We start from the raw sequence: 13967 nt of genomic DNA, 5'->3' as shown, positions 1-13967 counted from the left end.
ACACTACAACTGCAACTGCACATCATGCCAATGTTAAATTTTAAATGGTTAGCTATTTGAAATGCATGGTTTTAATACTACAAGGATAAAATAAGAGTAAAGAAGAGTTGAACTTTAAATTTGGGAGCATATATATTTCAAATCTCTTATAATATGAGGACTTACACTAGAAAATATAAAACATATTCATGTTTGGTCCACCTTGCTCCACAAAGGATTAGAAGTGAAATCAAATGAATCAGTATTTTTAAAACCTTTTGCTTTCATTTTTTAAAATAATTAGATTGTGATTGGTTAAAAAATGTCTATTTGTATTTTTTAAAAGAATGTTTCTATTTTTATATCTGTAGGCTATTTCTGGAAGAGAAAAGTAGAAACAGTGGTTGGTTTGGGGGAGGAACTGAGAGTCAGTCTATGGTCAGAGGAAGATATTTTTCTTTTTATTTATTTATTTATTTAATTAATTTTGGCTGCAACGGGTCTTCATTGCAGCATGCGGGATCTTCATTGCGGCATGAGGGATCTTTAGTTGAGGCATGTGGGCTTCTTAGTTGTGGCATACGGACTCTTAGTGCTGCATGCAAACTCTTAATTGCAGCATGCATGTGGGATCTAGTTCCCTGACCAGGGATCGAACCCAGGCCCCCTGTATTGGGAGCGTGCAGTCTTATCCACTGGACCACCAGGGAAGTCCCTGGAGGAAGACATTTTTAACTGCACCCTCTTCTGAACTATTTGCATAAAACCATGTACATACATTATTTTTCAAAATTAAAATAAAAGATTTCTAGTAAAACACAGGAAACCTCACTTCTGTCCTAAAAAACTACTGTGATTACTTATGCATAAATTATACATTTAATTTTCACAACTTAAACTTCTATAACTATGCTGTCCAGTATGGTAGTTACTAACCATATGTGGCTATTTAATTTAATTAAAATTAAATATGATAAAAAATTCAGTTTCTCCATCACATTAACCACATTTCAAGAGCTTAATAGCTACATATGGCTAGTGGCAACTGTATTGGTACAGTGCAGATAATTCTATTGGATGGCACTGTTCTATAACATCCATAAATCAATGGTTAAGAGCACAAATCCATAACTGAGTTCCAATCCTAACTCTCTAGGGAAGTAACCAAACCTCTTAGAATCTCAGTTTTCTCATATGTAAAATGAGGAAGTATAGGATCTACCTTATAAGAGTATAAGGATTAAATGAGATAATTGTCTAAAATATTCAGTACAAGGCCTAATCCATGGTAAGTACAAATAAATGATGTATGTGTGTGTGTATCAGGCATATATAGTGAGAGAGGAGTCAAGAAATTACCAAGGAGTTTGGCCTGAGCAACTAGAATAATGCAGTTGTCACTATCTGAGACAGACACACAGGAAGTTGGGTTAACTAGGGCTGGGGAAGGACATCAGGACTCAGTATTGGACATGTTAAGTATGAGATGTCCAGTAGACATCCAATGGAAATGTTGGGCAACTGAATGTGTGAATCTGGAGTTCAGAGGAGATGTATGGACTAGAGATATAAATTTCGGAGCCATCAGCATGTAGACGGTAAAGCCATGATCTGGATGAGATAATCTAGGGAGTAGGTGAAGACAGAAAAGAGAAGAGATCCAAGAACTGAGTCCCCAGATACTCCAACATTTAAAATTTGAGGACATGAGACTGGGAAGAAGTAGCCAAAAAGGCAGGAGAAAATCAGAAGGGTACACTGTCCTAGAAATCCAATATTGAAATTGCTTCAAAGACAAAAGAAATCATCCATGTCAAAATACACTTAGGTCAACTAAGATAAGAACTGATCTCAGAAATTAGAGATAACAGATATATACAAACCTTTTAAAGATAGTATCTAACTTAAATATATACAACTCCTTTTTTAAAAAATGCACATGAAAATGGCAATGAAAGGCTAAAGAGATCTTTTTGCTGTACGGGGAAGTAAATTATGATATCAAACTTAATAGATTAACTCTTCTAACGTTACAGAATTATGTATTTTCCATATTTTATATGTTGCATTAGTAGAGAGCACCACTAGAAGGAAAACACTGTTTTTTCTTCTTAGGTCCTGACGAAATCAAAACAATATCTTAAAGTTTTATGTTTATTTATTTAGTAAACTGAAGGAGTATACTTTTCTACCTAGAAACTTTACTTTCTAATCTTTAATATGAGAGTATTAGTATTCACATTGTACAGCTTTTTATTCACAGTTTTGAACATAGTAATGTCATACAGTTTTCTAGTCACAGTTTTGAAACAATATATATTGCTGTTAGGGTTATTCTGCCTTATAACCCCGCTGTTAAATAGGAATACCTACTTATTTCAGATCCTCTTATCACAGCGTAGTAGGTAAGACTATAGTGCTCATGGAAGGAAAGGGGTGGGAGGCAAGCTAGCGTCATAGATTCAATCTTTTGCATGAATCAGTTGGCTTCATAGTCACAGACAAAGTGTATTCTCTCCATAGACTGCAGAAATACCATTTGTTATAAGCAGAACTAAAATGAGATGCATCAAATACAGCAAATACATGGTACAAATGCCTATTCCCTCTCATTCCATGCCTACATCAGACATCAATAATTGATCAAGGTACTCTTTTCCACTGAATTTTTGGAACTCTTCTTCATATGACTTTCCTGAGTGTCACTACCAATTGACCAAAGAGAATATGAGTTCAAACCCATTACCAGCCTTATATAGGTTTTTCATATTTTCATTTTCATATTGTCACAGTCATGTTTTTATGAAAGAAAAGCATGTTATCCATACTGATAAATAATATGTTATTCATTTAGTCTCCTTTAAGCAAGTTATTTCAAATACAGACAAAGAATAGGGAATGAAATGAAACATAAATTGTTTAATGAGTCAGTGAAAAATGGAATAGACTGAATCATCTTATACACAACTCTAAAAGTAAATACTTCCTCTCCAGCACTATATAAATACTCAGTGCAACTTTGAGTACAGTACTGGGGGGGGATGGAGATTTGGAATAGAAGATAGATTAATAAGATGTGATGTTTGCCCTAAAGGAACTCATTATCTGAAGAGACAGAACATATTCCTCACTAACTATAATAACAGCTAATATTTCTTGAGCATTTATATGCACTAGGCACTATTCTAAGAACTTTATACACACTACTCATTTAATCTTTACAATAACTATATGAAGTAATTACTATTATAATCTAAGGTAGACTGTTATAAATGTTCCCAAGAAAGAGTAATTGTTACGATGATGGAGATTAAAGAAGTCTTTAGGGGTCTCCCTCTAAATGACATTTAAACTTGGCATTCTTAATCTTAATTTGGTTTCTTGTAGGGTTTTCCTGCTAGAGGAAGGGGCTGTTCTCAATGAAAAGCACTGCATTAACAAGTACACAAAGTCATAAAAAAAGAATTATATGTTTGGGTGTGAAGAGGATGTCACAAGCTTTTAGGTGACCCTGAATGCAACCTTAAGGCATCTGGTCTTTACTAGGCAAAGGGGAGGCATTAAAGATCTCTGATCTGGAGGAATGATAATGAGAACAATATTTTTCAAAAGAAAACTCTGGTGTCAGTGCTGAAGGTCAATGGAAGAACAGAAAGATTGGAGACAAGGAGATCAATTGGGAGGCTATAACAGAAGTTGTAAGGTAGTGTTTTTTCAAACTGTGGGTCATGTGAAATCAACTTAGTGGGTTGTGACAAGCATTTAAAAAACAATGAAATCTTGCTAAAAAAATTTATACTGGAACCTATCCTATAAGGGTAAATATTGTTTTACAAATTTTACTCCAGTTCATATGCATATGCTATATTTGATATGTGTATTCATAAGAATATATGTATACTGAGTCATAAATTCAAAGGTATTTCTTACTGTGGGAAGTGGTAAAAAAACATTTGAAAAATATGACCTAAGGGGGAAATGATGAGGATCTAAATTAAAGCTGTAGCTCCTGGAAATGGAAAAGCAACAAATTACTTGAGAGCTCTTTCAAAGAATAGAGTTAACAGGACTTACTGATGAACTTGCATGTAGGGCTTGAGGGAAGTAAAGGGAAATATAATATGCTAAATAATGGCTCACCAAAAGATACCTATATCCTAATCCCTGGAACCTGTGAATGTTACTATATATGGGGAAAAGTACTTTGCAGATATGATTAAGTTAGGGATCTTAAGATGGGGAGAGTAGCTTTGATTACCCAGGTTTTCCTTAAATGCAATCACATGTATCCTCATAAGAGGGTGAAAGAGAAAGATATGACAGAGACAAAAGAGGAGAAGGCAATATGACGACAGAGGCAGATATTGGAGTGACACAGTCACAAGCCAAGGAATCTGGCAGCCATCAGAATCTAGAAAAGGTAAGGAAAAGATTCTCCCCTGAAGCCTCTAGAGAAGGTGTGGCCCTCTTGATTTTGGCCCAGTGAAACTGATTTCAGACTTCTGGCCTCTAGAACAATGAGGGAATACATTTCTGCAGTTTTAAGCCACCAAGTTTCTGCAGCCACAGGCAACTAGCACAAGGAGCCTTGGCAACTGGGAAGGTGTCGATGTCATTAACAAAGACAAGGAGCACAGGAAAAACAGGGATTTTGAAGAATAAAATTTTAAATATCATAAGTATGAAACACAAGATAAATCTGAACAAAAAAATATAAAACACCTGATTTTCTATTTAAGCTATTTCAATTCTAACACTACAAAAACTTTATAATGTCTTTAAACTGTTCCGGTTTCATGTTATCTCTACTTTTCTTTGGATAATTAAATAAGATACATTGTTTATATATTCTTTCTGACATCTGACAATTACTGGGGTTAAAACAGGTGCCAGCTTCTAGGATTATGTAGTGCCTCTGGAATGTTTATTCCAAATAACTACAAAATCCAAGAACCATCTGTTACTGTGGATCACTTACTTAAGCCATTCAGGTTTGCAATTTTTTCAATGCAGTTTGTAGACAGTGAAAGCTTCCTAAAAAAAAAAAAAAGGAACACTTGAATTAATAAGAAAAAAATGTTAATGGTATATCAGAAATTATTCCTCAAGTGTCCACAGAAGATGATATTTAAGTCACATTTCCTTTTACACTGAATCCTTTTTTCCCTCTCAGACATGACATGTATTCCTCCATTTTGAAATCTTCATACTTTTTCCCTGATTACAAAAGTTAATATACACTATTGTATAAAATCAAAAAAACCTTTTTGAGGGTAATTTGGTGTTATCTATTAAATTTTTAAATGCATGTATTCTTTGACCCAGTAATTCATTTCTAGGAATATGTCCTATTGAAATACTAATACAAATGCCAAAAATATATGAATTAGATTATTTACTGTATTATAGTAATAGCAAAAAAGTGGGAAAAAATTTATAAATACCCATCAGCTGAGGAATACAGATAATGAAATACTATCTGCCAGTAAAGCAAACAAGATTGGGCTATACATACCAACTTGGGAAAATGTCCATGATATGCATATAATAAAAAGTTATGTAATCCTAACCACCCCACACATTCCCCCAGAGATAATGACTTTTAATAGTTCGTATATATTTTTCTAGATTTTTTTCCTATACATACTTTAATGTATAAAAACAAATTTTTAAAGGGAGCATAATTACACGTTATTAATCTTCCTTTCTTGACAAAAATGTTTAATATCTTAGTAAATATCATGCAAAGAATATAATAAAAGCTAATTTTATTGAACACTTAATGTGTGCCTAGTATTCTTCTAAGTATTTTACATGTATTAACTATTTTAACCATCAGAACAATCCTATGAAATAAGTATTATTATCCAAATTTTACAAATGAGGAAACTGAGGCACAAAGACGTTAAGCAATTTGCCTGATATTATACAACCAGAAAGTAGCACAGGCAAATTTAAGATGCAAAAAAACTTACTCTAGAACGTAAGATCTTACCCTTCTGATTTGACCTCAAGAGGAATTCTTCTTCTTCTTCTTCTTTTTTTTTTTGCTTGAAACACTAAAAGCAATTACTGTACACTGTAAATTACTGGTCAAATCTGTGTATTTTCTAGTCATTCCCCATTCTCAAGAATAACCAGTTAAAGTGAAAAATGGACTGGAAAATCTGGGACTATGGTTGGGGAACGATTCTTTAATTTAAGCAACCTGCTCAAAGAGTGTCAGCAAAAATATGAACAGGGTGACTCTTTCTAAGCAGTTTCCAAGGTACTTTGGTATGGGGTACAGAACCTTCTCAAATGCTTGCCTTTGAACTGGCTTTATGATAAAAAGATATTTGACCACTTTGAAATAATGATCTTTGAAATCATGATTTTTGAAGGCAAAAACACATCTAAGGTGGGTTTTTATGTAATACATTGTGTTCTCATCACAAAGGACAAGTTGCATACAATAACTAAATATGTTTGCTTTTCCCTTTAATTCCAAAGACAGATATTAGTCTAATGCATGAGTTCACAAATATGCATCTAAGAGTCATTCAGATTGCTTATTATAAATACAGATACCTAGTTTCATCAGTAGATTCTGTTTCTATAAATTTGGAGTGGGGCTTATCTACTGCACAAGGAGATTCTTATATAGGTAGTCAGGGGACCACAGTTAGAAAAACAAAGGATGAAGAAATCAGAAAGAACCCCAAGTGATTCTGTAACATTCTATGCCCCTGACAAGACACTGCAGCCTGAGAGCACGGTTACAAGGTGTCATGGTATAATTGCCTCAAATTAGCCACAGAACCCTGCTAAAAAGTGTGTATTTAGAAAATAAGTTAAAAGGAATAAATATAGATCTGATACTTAAAGTCTTGGATAAATAGGATTACAAATAAATGTAACTCGATCCCAATTAGGAAAAAAAATTAGAAGGCTCTATATCAAAATGCTGAGACTTCCCTGGCAGTCCAATGGTTAAGACTCTGCGCTTCCATTGCAGGGGGCAGGGGTGAGATCCCTGATCCCTGGTCGGGGAACTAAGATCCCACATGCCCTGCGGTCTGGCCAAAAAGTTAAAAAAATAATAAAATAAAATAAAAACCAAAATGCTAACACTGGTTCTCAAAAGGTGTGCAATTTTGGTTGATATTATTTCCCTTTCTTTGTGCTTTTAATATTTTCTAGGTTTTTAAAAAAAATTATTTTGTGTCCCTCATGACTTTTAAAGAGGGCTCTTTTTTAAAAAATTTATTTTACTTATTTATTTTTGGCTGCGTTGGGTCTTCGTTGCTGTGCGCAGACTTTCTCTAGTTGTGGTGAGCGCGGGCTACTCTTCATTGCGCTGTGCGGGCTTCTCACTACAGTGGCTTCTCTTGTTGCGGAGCACAGGCTCTAGGCATGCGGGCTTCAGTAGTTGTGGCTCGTGGGCTCTAGAGCACAAGCTCAGTAGTTGTGGCACACGGGTTTAGTTACTCCGCGGCATGTGGGATCTTCCCAGACCAGGGATCAAATCCGTGTCCCCTGCATTGGCAGGCAGATTCTTAACCACTGTGCCACCAGGGAAGCCCTTCTAGGTGCTTTACAATGTATTTTCATAGTTTGAAAAGTTGGGCCTCTCACTGTTATGGCCTCTCCCGTTGCGGAGCACAGGCTCCGGACACGCAGGCTCAGCGGCCATGGCTCACGGGCCCAGCCACTCCGCGGTATGTGGGACCTTCCTGGACCGGGGCACGAACCCCCGTCCCCTGCATCAGCAGGCGGACTCTCAACCACTGCGCCACCAGGGAAGCCCTGAAAAGTATTTTTTTAAAGCAGTATCTCTATGCCTCTGAGTAAGTATAGTATCGACTTTGGTGGATAATCTTACAAGAGAAAGTACTAGACTTTATGACAGAGAAATAGTTTAATTGTGTTATTTAGCTTCTCCTAAGAGACAAGGAAATTTCTATTCTCCAGGCATATTGTAAAAATTATACTGTAAGAAAATACAGGGGCTTCCCTGGTGGCGCAGTGGTTGAGAGTCCGCCTGCCGATGCAGGGGACACAGGTTCGTGCCCCGGTCCGGGAAGATCCCACATGCCGCGGAGCGGCTGAGCCCGTGAGCCATGGCCACTGAGCCTGCGCATCCGGAGCCTGTGCTCCGCAACGGGAGAGGCCACAGCAGTGAGAGGCCCGTGTACCGCAAAAAAAAAAAAAAAAAAAAAATACAGTACAGGATTATTCAGGATTACTCTATTAATAATCCTAGAAACCAATAATCTTTTATGTTTGGGTTGGCCAAAGTGAGAATCAGAAAAAGAAAGAAAGAAAGAAGGGAGGGAGGAAGGAAGGAAGGAAGGAAGGAAGGAAAGAAGGGAAATGAAGATCAAGAAAATAAATATATTTTTCTAGTTTGTGTATTTAGAAAAGGAAGTGAAACTTAACAGCAATACTAGAAAAGATGAAAAAAGACAAGAGAACTTACTCGCAATTAAAAAGTGTGGACAAGGACGCATCCATCTTCTCTATAGGGGGAATCTGGGCATACAGCTTTATCTCTCTGGCTTCTGATGGCTTCTGACTGGTTTTCTCTTCCTATGTTAAAAATTAATTTGGAAGAAAATAATCCAAATGTGGAACTAAAAAAGGCCAAAATTTCTCAAGGCTTTTCAATGTTTATTTCAAAACAACTATTAAAATTCAATAATTCTGTACATTCCTGACAGTTCACTTACTGACAACATTTACTTACTGAACCTGATAACTAGCCTTATACATGGCTGATTCAGATAATTCACTGTTAGGTCTCAACCAAATGGAAAAGAGGAGGAAAGAAATAACTTTTATTTCCGTAATTTTAAAAATCCTTTTAGAGCCTATCAATTAATAAACAAAAACATTTTCCTGGGAAGAATTCCTTGTCCCTAAACAACTTTTCCTAAGTATCAGATTCAGACCTATAAGATCAACTCTTTCTGTCATCTCATCTTTCTGTTCCTATATACAATTTAGTCAGAGCTAGAACCACCAAATACCAAGAATTTGGGAAGATTTTCTCTTTATGACAAAGCTGAAGTCAAATTTATTTGCTCTACAATAATTTACTACTAAATTCTACCTTAGAGTTTAATTTCAGTACTAAGTACGTAGTTTAAATTTTAATTACCAGGATATGTTCCCTAATAATAGTTTCTAAGTACCTCAATACTTAGAGTTAGCTCTATCTCTCCAACAGAACAAGAAGATCCTACAGCTCAGGGACCATTTTCTTGCTTTCCTACATTTTCTATAACCTGATATTAGACACAAAAGAAGCTTATTTTTAAAAAGTCAAATCATAACACATCAATAACAGAAAATATATAATCAGTTGAAAGAGATCTAATACACAATCACTCAGTATTTTTTTTTGTGCCATACTTTATAGGTTAGGAGATGGGAGACTGACACCAAGTAGATCCTTAATAAATGTTGCATTAATGAGTGCAAGAATGAGCATGATGTCTTCAAATAATCTTAAAGTCAAAGATTTATGGCCATAATGTAATCTAGAAATAGAACCTATAAACCAAAGCAAAAAACCAACCACTTGTTATTATAAATAAAACAAAATCCTAAAATCTGATGGAAAGAAATCAAATCTAATACTAAGCCTACTCCACACTTTTTTATTAAACAAAACAGATCTTTCACTAACTAAGCAGAAAATTTTTTAATGTAATTAGAGTACAAAGAAGTTTATAAGCACTAAAATAAAAATTCAAATATTTCATTATCCTACCCATTTTGTCTATTTTCCCTAGACACCAAGTTTCTTGAAAGAGTTTTTATTTAAAGCCCAGCTACAAAAGCAAAAGATACATTATTATACAAAAAAAAACAAGTGATAACATAGTCAAATATGTTATCACTGGGCATAGAAATTGAGGAGCCATCTCTATACTCTATGGAAATTTGATCTATAATGCTGAAATACAACTGTTCAAACTTTATAGAATGTTATATTCAAAATATTTGTTTATATTTAATGCATTTTTTACAATGCAGTTTCTTCTCTAATATTACTATATGCTTTTTAAAAATGTATTTTGTGTATGTATTGTGTATTTTTTCCAGATATAATGATATATAGCACTGAATAAGTTTAATATATACAGCATAACAATTTGACTCACAAAATCACGAAATGATTACCACAATAAGTTTAGTGAACATTCATCATCTCATACAGATACAAAATAAAAGAAAAAGAAAAAAATGTTTCCTTGTGATGAGAACTCAGGATTTACTCTCTTAACTTTCATATATAACATACAGCAGTGTTAATTATATTAATCATGTCGTACATTACATCCCTAGTACTTATTTACCTTGTAACTGGAAGCTTGTACCTATTGACCATCTTCATCCAATTCCCCCTACCCCTACTCCTTGGCTCTGGTTACCACAAATCTGATGCCTTTTTCTATGAATTTGTTTGTTTGTTGAAATATAATTGACCTATAATACTATGTTAATTCCCAGTGTACAACATAGTGATTCAATATTTCTATACATTACAAAATGATCACTATTTTTTACAGATTTATTGAGATATAACATTGTTTATGTTTAAGGTATACCCTGTGATGCTTTGATACATGTATACATTGCAAAATGATTACCAGAAAAAGGTTAGTTAACACATCCAGCACCTCATATAATTATTTTTTGGTGTGCTGAGAACATTTACGATCTACTCTCCAGACTTCCCTGGTGGCGCAGTGGTTAAGAATCTACCTGTCAATGCAGGGGACACGGGTCCGAGCCCTGGTCCAGGAAGATCCCACATGCCGTGGAGCAACTAAGCCCGTGCGCCACAACTACTTAGCCTGTGCTCTAGAGCCCACAAGCCACAACTACTGAGCCCACGTGCCACAACTACTGAAGCCCAGGCGGCTAGAGCCCATGCTCCACAGCAAGAGAAGCCACCACAATGAGAAACCCATGCACCACAATGAAGAGTAGTCCCCGCTGGCTGCAACTAGAGAAAGCTGGCGTGCAGCAACAAAGACCCTACTCAGCCAAAAATAAATAAATAAATAAATTTATTTTTTTAAAAAATCTACTCTCTTAGCAAATTTCAAGTACACAATACAGTATTATTAAAAATGCTGTACATTAGATCCCCAGAACTTATTGATCTTATAACTGGAAGTTTATACCCTTTGACCAACTTCTCCCCATTTCCTCCACTCAACTCTGGCCATCACCATTCTAATCTGTTTCTATGAGTTCGGCTTTTTTAGATTCCACATGTAAGTGAGATCATACAGTATTTGTCTTTAGCTACCTGACTTATGTCATTTAGCATAACGCACTCAAGGTCCTTCCACGTTGTTGCAAATGGCAGGATTTCCTTCTTTTTATGGCTGAATAATATTCCATTGTATACAAATATACATTTTCTTCATCCATTCATCCATTGATAGGCATTTAGGTTGTTTTCATATCTTGGCTATTGTGAATAACGCTGCAATGAACATGGGGATACACGTATCTCTTTGAGATAGTGATTTCATTTCCTTCAGATATATATGCAGAAGTGGGACTGCTGGATCACATGGTAGATCTACTTTTAATTTTTGAGGAACCTCCATAGTATTTAGCATAGCACTGTACCAATTTACATTTACATCCCCACCAAAGTGCAAAAGAGTTTCTTTTCTCCGCATCCTCACCAACACTTTTCTCTCGTATTTTTGATGATAGCCATTTTAACGGGTGTGAGGTGATATCTCACTGCAGTTTTGATTTGCATTTCCCTGATGATCAGTGATGTTAAGCATCATTTTAGTATTTTTATTCAATGTTTTTTCAATTGTCTATGCATGATTTTCGTTTGTCCACATTGACTGTCCCTGTTCTAACCTCCAAGAGGCTAAAACCATCATTTGTCTAAAACCTAGATAATCCACAACACATATCAATCTATCACCTGAAAATAACATGTAGTTTAATGATGATAAAGTTGAAAAAGAAAATGTACTGTAACAGAGATTCCAGCCATTACAGTAACAGATGAATCAGCTTTTCCATATTTAAATTTTCCAGTGGTCAGATTTTTTAATTGAAATTTTTATTGAGACACTTGAAAATTTATGTGCAATTATAAAAGATAATACAGAGAGATCCCTTATACACTTTGCCCAGTTTCCCCCAATAGTAACAGTTTTCAAAACTATAGTATAATATCACAACCAGGATATTGATATTGATGCAATCCACTGATTTTAATCAGATTTTCCCAATTTTATTTGTACTCATTTGTACATACGAGTGTGAATGTGTTTGCATGTGTGTATTAAGTTCTATACAATTTTATCACATGTGTAGGCTCATGTATCCACTAACACCGTCAAGATAGCTAAACAGTTCCAATACCACAAAGATCCCTTGTATTGAATGGTCATATTTAAATAATTATCCAAAAATTCTCCTTATGTGGTTTCTAGAAGAAGTAAAAACTCATAACTCACCCATCTGGCTAGGGCTTCTTTGATTGTTGTTGCTTTTGCCTTAAAAAGAGAAAAAACAAAGCTGTCTTTATTGGTATGATTTGTTGACTCAATTTTCATGCAATAATTATTAGCCCTGGCATCTACCGTTAAAAAGATTAACTTCTTTTTTTGAGACTTTATATGCAAAAAGAGTGTTTTAATTTCCTGAAATCAGAAATACTCATTTAAATACCTCTCAGAGAAATTAAGGAAATCGTGATGTAATGTCAGATACTTCACTCCCACTTGGTTTACAAAAAACATATAGCTTTCAACACTGATATTAAAATATATCTTATTTCATTGATTCTAAGATTTATATCTTCTTTTATATTTTAATATCTTTGAAATTTGGATACATTTTACAACCAGGAACAATTTATAATTGCTGCAGCCAGGTAGCACTGATGAAGTTTTAGAAAAATATTAACCATCTTGGACTTCCTTAGTAGTCCAGTGGTTAAGAATCCGCCTGCCAGTGCAAGGGACACAGGTTTGAGCCCTGGTCTGGGAAGATCCCACATGCCGCGGAGCAACTAAGCCCGTGTGCCACAACTACTGATCCTGCACTCTAAAACCCGCGAGCCACAACTACTGAAGCCCACGCACCTAGAGCCCATGCTCCACAACAAGGGAAGCCACTGCAATGAGAAGCCCGCGTACCGCAATGAAGAGTAGCCCCTGCTCGCTGCAACTAGAGAAAGCCCGCACACAGCAATGAAGACCCAACGCAGCCAAAAATAAATAAATTAATAAATTTTTAAAAATTAACCTTCTTATTTAATATACATACGATATGCATTTTTATGTTTATCAAAGGATAACATATGATAAAAATCTATATGCCTAAATACATTTAAAATAACTGTTAATAAGTACAAAATAAAAATTCTAAGTGATAGGAAATTATGCCATAGTTTAATTCTAACTTCTTATTTTTCTTTCTTAGTAGAACAAAAAATAATGTCGCACCTTATAATCAATAGTATCTTAGATTCAATTTATATGATATTAAAATTTTTTAAAGGTAAGAAAAGGAAGACATTCTTTGAATCATTGCTGGAGCTCGTTAAAAAAAAGAGAGAGCCCTAAACAATAACAAAAGGAATTATGTCTATGAAATAAAGATACACTAATAAGTAGCACTTGAGTTAAAAATAGAATTTAAATTTAAGTAAAATAATAAAATTAAAGACAATGAATGTCAATATTTGAGGAATATAACACTTAAAAGGAAACTTATGCTTCAAATACATTAATTTTAAAATAAGAGAGGGAAAAAAAAGAAAAAAAAATAAGAGAGGGACTTCCCTCGTGGCACAGTGGTTGAGAATCCACGTGCCAATGCAGGGGACATGAGTTTGAGTCCTGGTCCAGGAAGATCCCACATGCTGGGGAGCAACTAAGCCCATGCTCCACAACTACTGAGCCTGCGCTCTAGAGCCCGCGAGCCACAACTACTGAAGCCTGCGC

At 35.1% G+C, this 13967-nt stretch overlaps 1 protein-coding gene across 2 annotated transcripts in view; it reads right to left on the bottom strand.

Annotated features, from left to right (window-relative positions):
• DNAL1 (dynein axonemal light chain 1) overlaps window positions 1-13967 on the bottom strand; it is a 41654-nt gene that overhangs the window by 20868 nt on the left and 6819 nt on the right. For both annotated transcript variants that reach the window (XM_082617505.1, XM_082617506.1), the window contains exons 2-4: window positions 12474-12512; window positions 8441-8550; window positions 4958-5013 (exon numbers count right to left, since the gene is read on the bottom strand). In XM_082617505.1, coding sequence (XP_082473631.1) covers window positions 4958-5013; window positions 8441-8550; window positions 12474-12512 — 205 coding nt within the window. The remainder of the gene's footprint in view (window positions 1-4957; window positions 5014-8440; window positions 8551-12473; window positions 12513-13967) is intronic.

The sequence above is a fragment of the Mesoplodon mirus genome, assembly GCF_964341445.2.
Source record: "Mesoplodon mirus genome assembly, chromosome: 4".
In the NCBI taxonomy this organism is placed as follows: domain Eukaryota; kingdom Metazoa; phylum Chordata; class Mammalia; order Artiodactyla; family Ziphiidae; genus Mesoplodon; species Mesoplodon mirus.
The sequence above is the reverse complement of the archived record's forward strand: the minus strand, read 5'-3'. Positions and strand labels throughout refer to the sequence as shown.